Consider the following 17,268-nt stretch of genomic DNA (forward strand, 5'->3'; position numbering starts at 1 on the left):
GGGGCGCAGGCGGCGGGGCGGCGGCTGGCGGGGAGACAGATGGCCCATGGAAAGGCTCCCTTCCCGGCCCCTCTCGACATTCAAAGGCGCTGGGGCCGCAGCTGCCGCCACACAAAGGCGCGCGCAGCCAATGGGAGCGGAGCGCAGCGCGGCGCGGCCTCGCCGGAACAGCGGGGGACAGCGGGGACCGCGGGCGCGCGGGGCGGGGGAGGAGGTGACGGCTAGAGGAGCGGGCGGCCAATCGCGGGGCCCGCTGCGGTGCGCGCGGGGGAGGGGGGACGGCCGCGGGGCGCGTGGAGCCTGGCGCGGTCCTCCGGCCGCAGCGCACAGCGCTCTGCGCACACACACACACACACACACACACACACACACACGGGCTGCGTGCACACGGAGCATGCACATGCCGGGAGACGTGCTCTCGGACATGTGGAGGTGCGTTCGTCAGCGCTGTGACAGGCAGCGAGTGCACACGACCCAGAGGTCCCCGGGCACCGCACACGGGTCACTCGGGGACGTGCGCACAGAGGCTGGCGCACGTGCAGAGCCTGACTGCAGGCGCAAGTGAAGCTGGAAAGCCAGCAAGCAGCCTCAAACAGCACCCGGGTACTGCCGCACAGACACATTTGCACACAACAACGAACAAATGCCTTGTGAAAGCAGGATGCGTGCCGAAAACGCATTCCCAAAGACACACAGATGGGGACACACAATGCAGTCGAGGGTAAGACTGCACACTCCTAGCTCTCTGTCCGACACACTGCAATCTTGCAGAGCACAAAGCTCCCCAAAATTTGCTTAACTGAAAAACACACATTCCCTGAGATGTGCACACCACCAGTGCAATAACACACTGTCCAGAAACCCAAGCTGCCTTCACCTTTCACCTGCTCTGCCTCCAGCCATTTCACAGGCACGCCCACTTCCACATTCACAGGCAAATAGGTGCAGATTTGCACGTGGAAGCCCAGGTACCATGTCATGTGTGACCCCTTGGCCAGCCAGCTAGATATGTGGAGATCAAAACACCTTCTAAAACTCTGTAGACAGAGTAGACAGCCCAGACTGCCTCCAGCACATTTGGCCTACCTGGTAGAAAGACAGAGTGAAGGCTTCCCAGTCCATATCAAAGCCAGTGACTACTTTAATTCATCTAGTATGGAATAGCTGGGAAACCACATATACAAGTGGAAGGAATCTCACCCCACTCAGGACATCCATCTGTGCTCAGTCACGGCACTGAGAGCTGGTGCACACAAGCTTGAGAACTCAAACCCCAAGGCCCAGAATGCCTCAGTAGTGCCAAGAGGAAATCCCATTGGGCCTCACTACCACCGCGAGCTGCAGATGCGCCACCGGGTGCATGCTCTGAAAGGGAGGTAGCTACCCTGGAGAGGGGTAGGATCTAGCGGAGCAGTTGAAAGGACTCCAGCAAAATGTCCTCGGACATTCCTGAGACTGGCGAGCCCCAGCGAACTGCTGTGGATGAAGGCAGTCAGGGAAACCTAGCAAAGCCCCATGCCCCGCCCTCACGTAATCACCTCAAGCGAGCCTGCCAGCCATTCTGTCCTGTTTTGTTATCTGTTAAACATGCCACCACTAAAAAAGTCCAAGAACAAAGACTTTAACCAACCCTGAACTACGAGAATTTCCTCTGTCCTCCTCCAGGCCTTGCCTGCCACGTGCACGTGAGAATGTTCTTGCTGTTGTCATAATATTTTTACATTTAAACACGTGGCTCGTTTTCCTGCCCTTTAATAGTCCAGCTAGTGAGTGTGGTACGAAATTACTTAGTCATGAGTTACTTAGGCTATTGACTTGTTCCCAGTTTTCCATTATTATAGAACATGGCCCCCTGCATTGGCTGAACTGACTAAACTCCTGGGCCCGGCATTCTTTAGTCCTAGAAGGCAAGGCTTTTCAGATCTTGCCACATACTGCATTAAAAAAAATAATAAAACCTACTCGTCAGTATTAAAACAACATACATTATGTCCGCCCCAATGTCAAGTTGCTAGCCTTAGGGAGGCATTTTATTTTTAATCACACATTCAGTTACAGCAGCTCACAGGGTTTCTTATTATCTAGTTCAGTCTTGGCATCAATGTGGTAAGAGTGCAAACTCTGACACCAGATTGCCTGCCTGGCTTCCCGACCTGACTCTGACAAATTTTCAATCCTAGGTCTGGAAAATGGGGGTAAAGATGGCAGCTTTGCCCTAGAATTAATCTGAGCGAGTGTATTGGGGCCAGGAGAGTACACAGGCTTTTCCTCCAACCTGTCCTTCTCTCCTGACCCATCACCTTCTTCCATCCAGTACCACTTGTGACTGCCTGTTTAATGCATTCAGGGTCCAGCAGACAAAAGTAATCAATGACAGAGCAGCAATCATGACTACACCTAAGAACTGAATACTTTGACTTCAAGCACCAAGTGCCCGCTGCTCCTTATACCAACATCCACCACAGCACAGGTCTGTGAAGAAGGAACTATTGTGGAGTAGGAAGAGGAGTTTCAATGTTAACGAAACCTTGACCCAGCATCTAATCGTTCTCAGCCTCAATATACCCAAGTGTCTAAATGGGCACAATATCTCCTGCCACACATCTACATCACCATGGGTTTGCCATGAGGAGTAAATGAAAATAATACAGAGAAATACAAAAGCATAAATGCAATAGGGGCTCCAAGAATGAAGCGTGGTTGTTATTTTGCCCACATAGGCTTTATAGATGAGGGGACGGGCTCAGAGACAAAGTGTGAACAAGGCAGCCATCATTCCCGGCTGAGTTAGAGCCTGAACCCGCAGCTCCTTAGGTAGAGTCTAGGTATAACTCATTTCTCTCTCGTTTTTAAACCCATAATGTTGGGATAAGTGTTTTCAACTCTCCCTCCCATTAGTTAAAATCTACTGAAAGTCCACTAAAGCATATTCCCATTATGAAATGGTTCTGTGGACATTTTCTACTTCTTGAGGAAAGGCGGTAGCTTCTTCACAAATTGTTTCCATCCATCGCCCAACGTCATGCACTGCTTGCTTGCAGGCTTAGCGTGAGTCTCAACAAGTCTACGAAACAAACAGTGAAGGCCTGTTTGTACCTGCTGAGCTAAGATGCAAAACATGGTCCTTTAGAGTCAGCAGTGTCAGGGACAGGGGTCCAGCCCAGTGGCAAAGCCCCTCCCTGATATGCATGTGACCCTAAAGCCAATCCCCATGACAGCAAAAACAAATAAATGAGGGCTGAAGAGAGAAGGCTCTGGTTAAGGGCATGTGCTGCTCTTCCAGAGGACTTGGGTTTGATTACCAGAGCTCACCTGGTGCCTCACAACACTCTGTCATCTGAGATCTGATTCCCTCTTCTGGCCTCTGCGGGCACCCGACATGCACGTGGTACACAGACTTACATGCAAGCAAAATACCCATACACATAAAATTAATTAACTAATTTATAGAGAAAAGGCAGAGATCGAACAGAGTCAATGCTATCTTTTGCCCCAGATCCACACTTCCAGTCCTCTCTTCCTGCTCCACTGTGGCCACCCACGGGAAAAAAAAAAAATGTCTACAGCTCAACATGTTTCTGGAGCCTAGAGCATCTGTTTTGAGAACAACCTCAGAGCCTGTTCGGTTTGGATACAAAATATTCCCAGTGGCTCATGTGTTGAGGTTTGGTCTTCAGCTGGGGGAGTTACTGAGCGGTAATTGAACAAAGGCATTTCCTAATCAATAGATTAATCTGTAGCTGTGTGCACTATCAAAAGGACGGGTCTAGGGGGAGGGAGACTTTTGCAAGGATGAACCTGGCCCCTGGCCCCTTCCTCTCGGTTTGCTTTCTGGATACTGTGAGGCGATCCCCACTACTCTACCCCTCCACACTCATCACCATGATGCTCCGTCTTATTCAGGGCCCTAAAGCACTGCAGCCAGAATTGATCTTTGGTTGGTTTTCTCAAGTATTTTTCACAGAGATGCAAAGCTAACACAGAGCCCAGCACTGATCCAAGCTGTGAACAATCGTTGCTCTTGAATCCACAGATGAAAACAGTCCACCACAGGAGTCAAGGAGATAGAAAAATGTCCGAGCCTAATGATGAAAAATCCCCTCCTCATCTCCATGCCGCGCTGGTATCAAAGTCTGCGCAAAGCAGTGGTACTTCTCTGAGTGAACACTCTCCCGCCCCCCAGACTAGTGCCTCCGTGTTGAGCATGATTGGGCTTACAGAGGCAGTCAGCTACAGAAAGCGCCTCAACTCCTGAGGGTCAGGCCATAAACTCAAAAATCTCCAGGCAGTGGTGACGCATGCCTTTAATCCCAGTTCTTGGGAGGCAGAGGCAGGCGGATTTCAGTACTTGTGAGGCCAGCCTGGTCTACAAAGCAAGTTCCAGGACCGTCAGGGCTATGTGGAGAAAAGAAAAAGAAGTGGTCAAGAAGAACCTCTCACACAGGCCAGGGAGAGGGTGTGGTGGGATTGAATAATCAAGAAATTCTCTTAGTAGGTCAGGCTGAGATGAAGACCTTAAAGTTTGGATCCATCTGAAGAGGCTGAGAAGCTTGATTTGACACTGGGGACAAGTCTCAGAAGGAAAGTCAAAGAAAGAAAGAGGAGGTGCTGGCGGGGAGCTGGGGACCGGGGAGGAAGGGGAGGGAGGCGGAGGGGACCCTCAGCCATTTGGGATGTCGCTCTGTGTGCAGGCTGATCTGATAGGCTGGGCTGAGCTACGCGAAAGAACAGATGGGACCGGACTCCCCATTCGTACTCAGCACACAGTCACAGCAGAGCTTGGGTGCCGGCAAATGCTGGAGCAGAATGAGGGAGTTCAGCTCTAGCCAAGTCCCCACGTGTACAGTGCCCCTCGCGTACAGTGCCCCTCGCCAGTGCCACAGGGAACTGATCCTAGCCCCTGACTGTCCAGATGAGACGCTAAAGATCCTTAAGTCCCTAGCAGTGAAACTCAGAGATGTCGTGGGGTGGATTTCTCAGAGGACACCGCTCCTTCTGGAGAGAGGCTAGAACCTTCCCTTTCCTCTCCTGACTGCAGGCTGCTACGATGTGGATTTAATAGGAAATAATGAAGAAGAAATTTATAGTGTCACGCACATGACGTCATACTTCCAGGCAGTTACCTCAATTGACTGCCATTATCAGCAAAAGAAAGGCAATGGGACATCATGTCACTGCTCAAAAAGTTACCAGCTGAGGACACACCACCACCTTAGTCTTTCCAGAAAGTGGATCAGAAAGTTTGATCAGAAAGACTCTGATCAAACACCCCAGAGAATATCAATCAGTAGGAAATGGAAACGTAATGAAAATCCTTTGGGGATAAAATCAATAATGAGCAGGTCAAAGACTCAACGGGACACGCCAACCATTCCTATCAAAACTAAATTATCAGAAGAAAAGGGGTGACGGAGGGGGAGCCTGCAGAGGCACAAAAGAGCAGTCATCCACGCGGTATCTAGGCTTTTGTGAAACGTAACTTGTGTAATGTGGGAAAGGCGGTAGCTGGCCTTTGGGATTCTGAGGGTTGCTGTGTTTCAGGACAGACAGTGGTGTTGCAGTGGTGTCTACACAATCTTTCCCCTACCTGATGATATATACGAAGCTATCTAGAGCAGAAGTTTTCTCATCTTCCGAATGCTGCAGCCCTTTAACACAGTTCCTCATGTTGTGGTGACCCCAACCATAAAATTATTTCATTGCTACATCACAACTGCAGTTTTGCTACTGTTATGAACTGTAATGTAAATACTTTTTGGAGATAGAGGTTTGTCGAAGAGGTCATGACCCAGTGGTTGAGAACCACTGGTCTGAAAGGTTCTTACTGCTCAGCAGAAGGAGGATAAATGCATATAAATGAAACCATACCCTTGCAAACAGGCTTTGAGTTAGTAATTGGGAAAATACATGAAGGTCCATTATGTGTTTTTCCTACATTTGTCTTTGAATTATTTTCAAAAGTAAAAGAAAGCAAAACAAAGTAGCTAGTAACCATCCTTGGCTAGTAGCCATCTTACCTAGTAGCCATCCTGTGGCTCTTGCTTCTGATGGCATTGGGTCAGCCCCTGTTGTGATAGCATTGCTATGGTCACTCTAGTCCTCCTGTCTTAGCCTCCTTTAGCTGCTTACAGCAAGCCCTCCAATGGTGGCAAGGGAACACCTGCATGCTGCTGGTTATAGCTTATGCAGAGGGCCAAGGAAATATGATGGTGTATCTGTGTCTGTGTGTGTATCTCTGTGTATCTTTGTGTGTGTGCATGTGTGTGTGTCTGTGTATATGCATGTGTGCCTATGTGTGTGCATGTGTGTGTGTCTGTGTGTATGTACATGTGTGTATTGCATGTGTGTGTGTGTATGCATTCACGCACCTGGCAAGGATCTAAAGCTTGTATTTGGTAGGCAGCAGGGAGCAACAGCACTGTGAGAGTTGGTGTGCAGGGTTAAGACAAATAATGCGTCCATACACAAAGTAAGCAGGGCAGTAAATAGAGCCTGGACATCAGTTAGGTGGGTTTGAAGAAACAGGTACCAGAACATCATGTTGAGTCTGAACACAAGTGCAAGGGTGGAAGAGAACACACCGAACATTCCTAACCAGGGAAAAGAATGTTCTACTGACAGCTTTCCTATGACACATGAGATTCCAAAAGCCGTGCCAAATCCATCTGTCCCCAAACCCAGAGTGGCACCTTTCAAAGGCCTCTCAGACTCAGCTCTGAAGGGCAAGCTTTCTCCTTGTTACCCATACAGTGGTTTGGCTCTCAGCATGTTCTGACTGGACAAGAAGACGACCAAAGTGATGCTGAGGACCTGCTAGCAGCCCCGCATCTGCTCTGCTCTTCTTTGTTGATGAAGCAACCTCTTATTCTTACTTGAATATAATGACTACATTTCCCAGATTCCACTGCAGTCAAGCATGGCTCTTGGCTCACTTCTGACCAATGAGATGCAAGCAGAACTGCATGTGGGACTTATAACAAATGCTCGTCAAGGCAGAGAGTTATGCCTTTCTTCTTTTTGGTATCATTTGTACTAACTGGAAGGTGGGTATAAAGGCTGGGACTGGAGCATCCGTATACAATAAAGTGGAAAGGACAGGCTGGAGATGCTGAAGGGGCAATTTGAAATGTCTCAGATACTGAGTGTCTTAGCTAGGGTCTTAGTCATGATGTGAAGAGATACCACGACCATGGCAACTCTTATAGAGGAAAACATTTAATTAGGTGGCTTACATTTTCAGAGGTTTAGTCCATTTTTATTATAGCAGGACATAGCAGCATACAGGCAGACATGGTGCTGGAGAAAGAGCTGAGGGTGGAGAAGGAGACACATCTTGACCCACAGGCCACAGGAAGTAAACTGCCTCCCCACTGGGCAAAGCTTGAGCATAGGAGACCTCAAAGCCTGCCCCCACGGTGACATACTTCCTCCAACAAGGCCACACCTACTCCAAAGCAGTGCCACTCCCTATCAGTTTATGGGTGCCAATTAAATCCAAAGGACCACACTGGGTGATTTCACACCAACCCCAGGACAGTACTCCTACAGTTTCTTAAATACAGGGAGAAAAATTAAACTTCTGTCTCATTCAAGTCATAGCTTACAACCAGGTATCCAAACATTCCATAACTGTTCTTCCCCATGTGTGCACTAGGCAGAAGTGACACACTCTGACAATGATGCAAGACCAAATTCAGGCTTACTGAAATGGTAAACTGCAAATTTGCATGCTTTAAAATGCACATGGAGAGTTCACCAAGAAAAGGAAAGCAGAGGGAGTGGCCAGTGATGTGAAATTCCCCTCAGTACGCTGTGAATATGCTTTATTACCATTGGTTAATAAAGAATCTGCTTTGGGCCTATGGCAGTGCAGAATAGAGCAAAGTGGGAATTCCAAGCAGAGATAGAGGAGAAAAGAAGGCGGAGTCAGAGAGAAGCCATGTAGCTGCTGAAGGGGACAGATGCTGGAACTTTACTGGGTAAGCCATAGCCAGATGAACAGAAGTGGATTAATTTAAGATATAAGAGTTAGCCAGGAATATGCCTAAGCTATTGGCCAAGCAGTGTTGTAATTAATACAGTTTCTGTGTGATTATTCGGGATGGGAAGCCAGGAGTGAATGAGCAGCCTCTGCCTACAGACCTGAAGTATTAAGTAAACATTAAAGGTGTAATGAAGAAACCAGGTCTGAGAGGAGTATGACCTCATCTTGATTCTTTATTCCCTCAGTGCCTCTTTCTTGGCTGGTGGGTGGATGTGGGGTGGAAACGCACTGAGACAGACAGCACAGGGCGATCCACAGATGTATCATTCTCAGGAGCCACCGCTCACACTGTGGTGTACATAGGAATCAGGTGGAGGGGCTGGGAGAGGGCTATGCTAGCGAAGTGCTTACCTTGCAAGCATGGGGTCTGAATTTGGATCTCCTGCACCAACACAGAAAGTTTTGCACCATGGTCTGGTGCAAAATCCCAGCACTAAGAAGGCAAACGCAGAGAGATCCCTGGAGCTCACTGGGCAACCAGTATATCTAATCAGTGAGTTCTCGGTCTCTGTCTCAGAAAATAAGACAGAGCACAGTGGAGCCCCAAACCAACTACTCCATGCGCACATTTAAGCACACCCGCATGCACACAAACATATACATGCATTCATCACACACACATACCAGTCATCGTATTTAACAGAAGTGTCTCTGGATCTCAGACCTCGAGACTCAGGACACCCAGGACAGGACCCTAGAACCTGAATATCTTTTTTTTTTCTGGTATCTTTGCTATTTGACAGTAGTGGGGATTGAACCTGGGCAAGCGCTTTTCCACTGAGCTGCATCCTCAGCTCCCGGACCTGCGTATTTTAATAAGTACCATCTCCATCATGCAGATGATCAGGGCCCCCCTCTTAGGAAAGCATAGCTCTGAACGCTAACCTTCAGCTCAAAATGGGGCTGCTCTGTCCCGGCTTTGCTCTGCACCGAAAGCCCAGCACTTGACACCATGCAGACACCAGGGTGTCCAGCACTGATCTGCGGCAATGAAGATCCTTGGGTGTCCTTGATCAGAGTGACCTGAAGAGCACCGTGCCTCACCTGGAGGAAAAACCCAAAGAAATTCTAACGCGACAGGAAATACAGATTTTTCTCTTTTTCTGACACTGGATTCCCAGGCCAGTGTTTGAGCCTCGGGTGGTTCAGCCTGCTTTCTGCTTCACCATCTGCATGACCCTCACTGAACCGAGTTGTTTCTGAGTCATCCTTCAGAGACGAGGCCTGGGCTGCTGAAAATCCCCATCAGAGAAGCTTGTAATTGTCAGGGGATGACAGTTAATACAGAGACACCACAGGTCAACGTGGAGAGAATCCATGTCTGTGGTGTGCTCAACCATCAGTAAGCATCTATGTCACACCCCTTCCCCTCCCCGAGGCTTAGGGACCATTTTGGAAGAACAGACAGAAAGACTGGGAAAGTCAGAACACAGAGAGAGCCATTGCAAAACAGCGCCCTCTGGGCATTACACGGCTACCCTACCCATGGAGCCAGCGATTGTAGCTGCCTACGGAGACCCACACAGTACCTAGTCAGTCAACATTTCTGCATGCCTCAGAAGAGCTCACAGCTTCCCATCCCTAGGGGAAGAGCTATTGCAGTTGAAGGCTGCCGGGAAGGGGAGGGTCCGGTTGCAAAAGATCTTTGCAAGGCTTCTGGTGACAGGGACTTCCTGCTTTCTGAGTCCACCTACCCCATCAGTCCAGGGGCTCGTGCCATGTGCACCAAAGCCTCTGCCTGTGCCAGCTCTGCTCTGCCACGAAGCTGCATCACTAACCATTTTTAGCAGGTGTGAGTTACCATCCCCAAGGACTCTCAGATTCTTTTAAAAAGATTTTATTATTTCTATTATTTGATGTGTATGAGTATTTGCCTGCATGTGTAACAGCATACCATATACATGCAGTGCCCATGGAGGCCAGAAAAGGGGATCAAATTCCCTGGAATTGAAATGGCAGATGGTTGCGAGCTGCCCTGTGGGTGCTGGGATTTGAACCAAGGTCCTCTGCGAAAGTAGTCGGTGCTCTTAACCACTGAACCATCTCTCTAGCCACTCTAGCCCCAACTCAAAAATTCTTAAGCTCAGAGGATTCATCAGTGAGATGGCAGTAATGTCTGAAGGGAAAGTCTGGCAAGTGTTGGCGGCACATTCATCTCAAGGCCTGTTATGCGTAGCTTGCTGGTCTAAGGGTTTTCTTCAAAGCTTGACTTGTCTGCAGAGAGTCCTCTCTGCAGCTTGGCTGGTATGATAGGGGCTCCCAGTTTTCATTGCTTACTCTGGCAGGGAGGGCCTTAGTGAATTTGGTCACAGGAAGGACTGTTTGCTGTTAGGTTCCTTCACAAGCTGGGAATCAAATGATTCTGAGATACCTGGAGACTCCCTGAGCAAAGAGTACGAGGGACATGTAGTCATCTCCTGGCAGGCCACACCTGTATCACAACCCTAGCACTCCAGCAGGGGTGGAGTGGCTAAGGCCTTTTCTCCTCAAAGCCATCCCACTCCCTGGCAACACTCCTGTCTCATCATCTGCCTGTCCTGAAGACCTAGGCATCTGCATCCTCTAGAAGACTTAGGTGTCTGCATCCTCCAGAAGACATAGGTGTTTGTATTCTCCAGAAGACTTAGATATCTGCATCCTCCTGAAGACCTAGGCATCTGCATCCTCCAGAAGACTTAGGCATCTGCATCTTCCAGAAGACATAGGTGTCTGCATCCTCCAGAAGACCTAGGCATCTGCATCCTCCAGAGTTTATCCATCCCCAGGTCACACTTGCCCTCCCCCAACTCCAGCAGGAGGCCAAGCAGCCTGAATTGCTAGTCTGTTTGTTCACAAATCCCTTCTTCTGCTCCAAGGTCTGGGACCTGGATTGACACAGCATGTCATTTTTGTTTCTCTGCTGTGCTTGGGGGGAGCACAACATGTCTCAAACTGGACAAAGTTTAAGCCAAACCTGAATCTCATTTATTTGGTTGGTTGGTTGGTTGGTTGGTTGGTTGGTTGGTTGGTTGGTTGGTTGGTTGGTTGGTTTGTATTGAAAATAGTGGAGCATGGAGCTGGAGAGTTGGTTTAGTGGTTAAGAGAACTCGCTGTTCTTGCAGAGGACCCGGGTTCAATTTCCAACACCCACATGGAGACTCATCACTTCTTCAGACACTAGGAATGCATGTGGTACATAGACAGATGTGCAGACAAAACATTCATAAACACAAAATAAAATAAATCATAAAAAAGAGAAAATGGTAGGACACGGATAATGTATCATTTCTGTGAATTTGCCTATTTGGGGTTAACTCTGGTAGTAGTGATAAAACATGCATTCTTTTGTTTCCGGCTTGATATCATGCCTTCACATGTTGAAGCACTGACGGAATTTTACACACATCCCATAAACTGGTTGTCATGCCATTGCACAGATGCATCACGAGTTGCTTATGTCCTCGTCCTTCTGTAACCCCGGGTTGCTCCTACCCGGCAGCCACTGTCAGGTCAGGGGCGTGTGAGCACCAGAGCTTAATATCTAGCTCCCAGAACCAAGTTATTTTTGATGTATATCTAAGAGAAGGGTTTCTGGGTCATATGGTAATTTCATGCTTTACTTTTTAAAGGAACCTTCAAACTGTTTTCCTGAGTCTTGCTTTTAAATGCTGGGAAAACATCAACTCCACTGTGAAACGTCCCAGGGGCTCTCCCCTGTGCTCTGGAGCCTCTTGAGCACACAAAGAGCACAGCCCGTCACATCCTCCTTTGACCAGGCTGGTGTCTAGCCACCAGTGCCTCACAGGCACAGATGGGACCGGCTCCACCCTCGTGTCCCCTGCACCTCCCATCGCTGACCGTGCACGTGGTAGACCTCATGCATGATTAAGTGGATCCCCTTTGTTAATTGACCAGTCAGTCTGTTGCTCCCTTAGACTGCCCAACCACCTGGTAGGCACGCTGATGGAACAAACAGGGCACTTCCTCCTGTTCTCTCTACTGAGGCATGTTCTTTTCCTTCTGCCTGGAAATGGGATCAAGTGTGGGGCCAGAGATTTAACCCGTACTCGTCAAGCTGCCACGGAGAAGCCTCCTGGAGCCTTGGTCTCTTCATGTGCACCCCAAGTGTTGTGCTACTGCCTCCCACTAGAAGCTGGCGAGCCACTGAAAGGTGAATACTAGCACAGCTCTCGCACAACCCAGTTTCTGTGCACGTAGTTAGACTCCCAGCACCCCAGTTTCCACACTTGTAGTTAGACTCACAGCACTGAGAGAAAACCTCTTTAGTCTCTTTCCAGTTTCTGCTTCCCACAGATTCCTAGTTTGGTCTTGGACTTCCAATCTCGAACCTAAATAAGTGCCTGGTGTACAGACACACGCAATAAACACAGCATGAGCAAACTGCTAGTTGTCCTCAACCGTAGTGAGTCATAGCTTTCATTGCAGGCACCAGAGGACTCAGAGACCAGAAACATGGTATGAGAGTGCTGCTCGTCAGGCCACTATCAACTGTGATGAGCAGGAAATCTTGTACTCGAGGCTTAAACCACAAATCCATGCATTACTGACTTGCCACAACCCACTGTGGGAGGAGCCACGAGAGCAAGCTAGGCGTAGGGGCTCAGGTAATCAAAGCCCTGTGGTAGCTAGGTGTAGAGGCTCAGGTAATCAAGGCCCTGTGGTTTTTTGTGTCTTCTGCTGCTGGTGGTGGTTTGTTTTTCCAATCTTCTCACCCTAATTGCCAGTGTTTGGGTTCTCGTTTTCCAGTTTATCATCACGATTGCAGAATGGTTACCCAGCCTTGTGGTCGCATCTTCATGTAGTAGCCTCACAATCAGGCAGAGGAGGAAAGAAGGAATGTCTGTCTCTCACTGCTTCCAAAGATGACCATCTTGCTCCACCGCCACCATCCACCTCCAGCCTGACCACCACACATGTGCCATTGTATGTGTGTGTTGAATACAGAAAACTGGAAATATGAACACTTCCTCAAAATAATGCAGGAATATTTCCATATCTGGAAAAATCTGAGGTACAGAACTGTTATTAAAAATGGGCCCGTCATCTGCATCTTCTCTTCTGGCCCATACCTGGGTTCATGGAAAATTCCCCAGCATCTCACTAAACTGGGCTTTGCTGAAGAAAGAGAAAGCGAGGCCAGGGTCTATCAGAAAAGAACTGGAGATGACAGATAGGTTTCTCCTGGGGCCTGTCCTGAGCTGCCCTGCCTAGGAACTAAGTCTCTGGCTGGTTCCCAGTCTCCTGTGATGCTGTGTGGATCATGGTTTAGGTTTTCTCAGAAGCAGACCCTGATTCCAATATTCCAGCTTAAGTATTTATTCCAGAGGTGACCCCAAGAAGACATTGCCAAGAGAGTAGGGAAGAGAGACAGGGAAGGAAATGTGTGATAGATTGTTAATGGGCTTTATCTCCCCACCATAGCATCCAGCACACCTTTCTTTGGTAAGGCAACGTTGCAGCTCTTCCCATCCAGGATGGAGTGTTCTCCATACGGTTGATCAAGGGGAGCGTTGATCTTGTGTTGGTCAATAAGATGGACTCTCCGCCCATCATTGGTTGAAAGCTTCTTTTCCATTGCCGTCAACTCTAACTCTTCCATCTTGCCCCGTGCACTAGCCAGGAACTGTCCTGACAGTGGGCAGTGCAAGACTCTTCACGTGGCACTGTCAGGCTGCTTCAGACGCAGGTTGTTTTCTGAAGCATCTTTTCTGTCTGATCGGCAAGGCTCAGTGCCTGCCCTTGCCTCCTGTAAACCTGTGTCTTTTCCATCCCTGGCTTTCCTGGCTCCCAGCTGATCTAGTTCTTTTCTATCTCTCCGTCCAAACGTGGAGCACTTAGGAAAATTAGCTCTGCATTCCTCTCTTCCCCCATGCCTCTCTCAACCAGAGTCTCCAGGTGGCCTGCATGGAGCCTGCCTGCAATCAGGGATTAGCTTGGCTAGTCCAGGTTCGGGTACTTCTACAAGCAAGATCATGTATGCAGGCACATGACTGATTTGCCCAAGGAGGTTGGAAAGAAATGTTTGTTGTCTGGGTTTGTGCCCCTGCCACAGCTCAGTGTGGGATTTTGACACTCATTCCCAATTCAGGATTAGAGTAGCATAGAATCCACATTGTGCATTCGTGTGTGTGTGTGTGTGTGTATGTGTGTGTGTCTTGGTACCCCAAAATACTGACCCACCCTCCATTCCAAGGAGCTCCCAGGCCCTTGACATCACTTAGAAGTGAGATGCATGGCAGGATGGTTAATCCACTACTTGATGTGATTAGAACCAGCATAGAAACACACCTCTAGGTGTGTCTATTACAGTTTCTAATCTAGGTACATTGAGATAGAAAGTCTGGTCCTAAATGTGAGCCATGGGATGGATTCCTGGACTCCCCAAAAGAGAACTAGCTGAGTACCAGTCAGCCATATTTCTTGGCTTCCTGACTGCAGATGCCATGTGGCCAGTTTCCTTTGGCTTCCCCACCATGAGGGACGATACCCTCAAACTGTGGGACACAATGAGCACTTCTTTAAGTCCCGTTTGTCAGGTGAACTGTTGTAGCAATGAGAAAACAAACTAATGCATATTCCTATAACCAAACTGAAACCTGAAATGCATTTCCCCACATCCTAAGTTAACGTTGCTCTCTCCCCAATAAACTGCAGGAATATTATGAGTTAAATAGAAATGTGTGGACTGGCCTGAAAAACCAACCACCATTTATAACTTGGTTTCTATGGGGAAATGCATTCTGAGTTCCAAAAACTGGCTCACATAGAGATTTCTGGAACACAGCCTGGTCTCCGCGTTAAGAGCTGTAGGTGGCTTCTCGGTATACCCAATTAACGTGGTCACTGTAGCTAGTTAACGGAGGGCTCTGAGGAAGCCATGGAATGTTCTGGGGAATCTCATGAATTGTACTCCACCCCCATCCTTCTGGAAGTTGAAACCGAAAGTGACCTAGAGCTGAAGGAGACACTACAGAATACCTATAGTGCCACATGGTCATCAGGGTAACAATGCTGGCAATATCTGCTTATAGACTTCCAAAGCCAAGATGGTCACTGCTCTTAGGTACATGCCCCGGCCTGTCTGGGGCCTCTGAGTCTTGTAGCCTACACAGAAGCACTTCTGTTGGCCATCTATAGCCAGAGCACAGCAGCTGTGCCGGATGGGGGTGAGGAAAGCATCTCAGCCCTGGTGGGGAAAGGCAGCCCCTAAGGAAAAGAGGAGAGAATGACCAGGTTAAGAACCCCCAGAAGGGGGCTGGAGAGATGGCTCAGAGGTTAAGGGCACTGACTGCTCTTCAAGAGGTCCTGAGTTCAATTCCCAGCAACCACATGGTGGCTCACGGCCATCTAGAATGAGATCTGGTGCCCTCTTCTGGCATGCAAGCTCACATGGAAGGAATGTTGTATACATAATAAATAAATAATTAAAAAAAAAAAAAGAACTCCCAGAAGGAACTGTGGAAATAACCCTAGCTGAGCTCTACTTTGGAGAGAGAGGAGGCTCTAGCCACTCCCAGGTGCATTCTACAACATGGACCAGCCTAGTTCCAGACCTAAAACCTCAAAACCCCACCCCAGGTCTCCCTACCTCCAGACAACAAAAGCTCCCAGCCCTTCCTCTTCATGGTGAAGCTTCTACCTAAAAGACCACAGTGTCGCCTTCTAGAGTCCCCTGATACCTCAAGACAGGCCTTATCCGGAAGAAGCCTCAACCTTCAGTCAGGGTCCTGTGGTGGCTTCTGGAGCCAGCGATCTTTTCAACAGTATTCATAGCTACCGGTTTGAACCGTGTCTTTCCGATCTTTTCAACAGTATTCATAGCTAAATACTGTCTTTCTAAAGGCGTTCTATTGGCACAGGTCAGGCTCGCCACAGACCACTTTGCGACCACCTCCAGGGAGGCTCGTGACACTCTTAGCCTTTAGGCTCTCTCTGGGGGCCCCTTCTGCTCCCCACTCTCTTCAGTTCCTTCACACTGGGCCTTTACTGGGCAATCCTGGCAGGTTAAGTGACCCCTCTGGGCCGGTGTTTCCACACACAAAGGATGGGAGGATAACACCTAGGGCTCAGCAAATTTGAAAGCAGCCCAGGGCCTCCTGGGACAGTGAAGCTCTGAGAGCCCGGGTCCTCCACACAGGGCACGCTCTCCAACAGCTTTGCTCGAGGGAGTCCTGGCAGAGCGTAGGAGAAGGGCTGGGAGCTGGGGAAATCAGCAGCGTTTCCTAGGGAGTCCAGTGGCTCCATCTTCCCTTAGTTCACCCGTGGGGGACGGCTGCCATTTTCCCATGGGCTTTGCTTCAGAATTTGCCTCTGGTTCCCTGTTCGGGCCTATTTGGAATCCTTCGGATTCATCACTGTGCTTAGGATGCCCCGCCCCATCAAGTCCCAATTCTGGAAATTAATTCAATGTTGGGTGTGTGTGTTTGTGTGTGTGTGTGTGGGGGGGGACTTGCCCATCACTTCTCTCTCTCTCTCTCTGACTCCAACCAGGCTGGGAATGCAGGTCTCCCTAGCATTTTTCAGAGGGCCCAGTTCTCACTGACCTGGTGACCACACTGCACATAGTCTCAAAACTCTGTTTCCGGCAAGGAAAGCACCCAGAAGGTCCTAACCAGGAGGCTCTGCAGCCATGAAAACAGACATCCCAGGAAAATGCTTGCTTGATAGTGCAAGGGAAGTGCTCATTCCCTTCATGTTAAGGGTTATTTTTTTTTTATTTTCATTTTATATGCCTGTATGTACAAGCATGCATGTTTGTATGGAGGTCAAAGGTCAATGTTGGGTGTCTTCTTCAATTGCTCTCTACTTTGTTTTTTGAAATAGGGTCTCTCTTACCAATTTTCTAGACTGGCTGGCCAGGGAGCCCCAAGGATCCTCCTGTCTCTGCCTCCCCAGTACTGGAAAAACAGTTCACTGCCAAACCTGGCTTTCTATGTGAGTACTGGGGTTCCGAACAGAGCATCATGCTAGCACGGGGACCCACTGAGTTCTCTCCCCAACCTCTGTTGACTTTATAATGAGTGAAAATGCCAGGTTACAATGTGGTAGGTTCATCTGATATGTTTTATATTATAAATGTTATATAATATTATATAAATATTATGTTATGATGTTCAGAGGGCAGAGTAGTTGTAAGAACATTTCATTCTTTTTGCACATTTTTTGCCTTCTTAAAACACATTAGTTTAAGTATTTGTTTGCAGGGAGCCAGACAGGACCGCCAT

The 17,268-nt window shown here is 48.7% G+C and overlaps 1 protein-coding gene across 1 annotated transcript in view; it reads right to left on the bottom strand.

Moving 5' to 3' along the window:
* Positions 1-13,643, bottom strand: part of Rnf165 (ring finger protein 165) — a 108,186-nt gene extending 94,543 nt beyond the window's left edge. Inside the window, exons 1-3 of the mRNA XM_013349434.1 lie at positions 13,461-13,643; positions 8,930-9,088; positions 8,396-8,426 (exon numbers count right to left, since the gene is read on the bottom strand). Of these exons, the coding sequence (XP_013204888.1) occupies positions 8,396-8,426; positions 8,930-9,088; positions 13,461-13,643 (373 nt within the window). The remainder of the gene's footprint in view (positions 1-8,395; positions 8,427-8,929; positions 9,089-13,460) is intronic.
* Between the last annotated feature and the right edge of the window lie 3,625 nt (positions 13,644-17,268).

This window comes from Microtus ochrogaster, chromosome 18, assembly GCF_000317375.1.
Source record: "Microtus ochrogaster isolate Prairie Vole_2 chromosome 18, MicOch1.0, whole genome shotgun sequence".
NCBI classification, from domain to species: Eukaryota; Metazoa; Chordata; class Mammalia; order Rodentia; family Cricetidae; genus Microtus; species Microtus ochrogaster.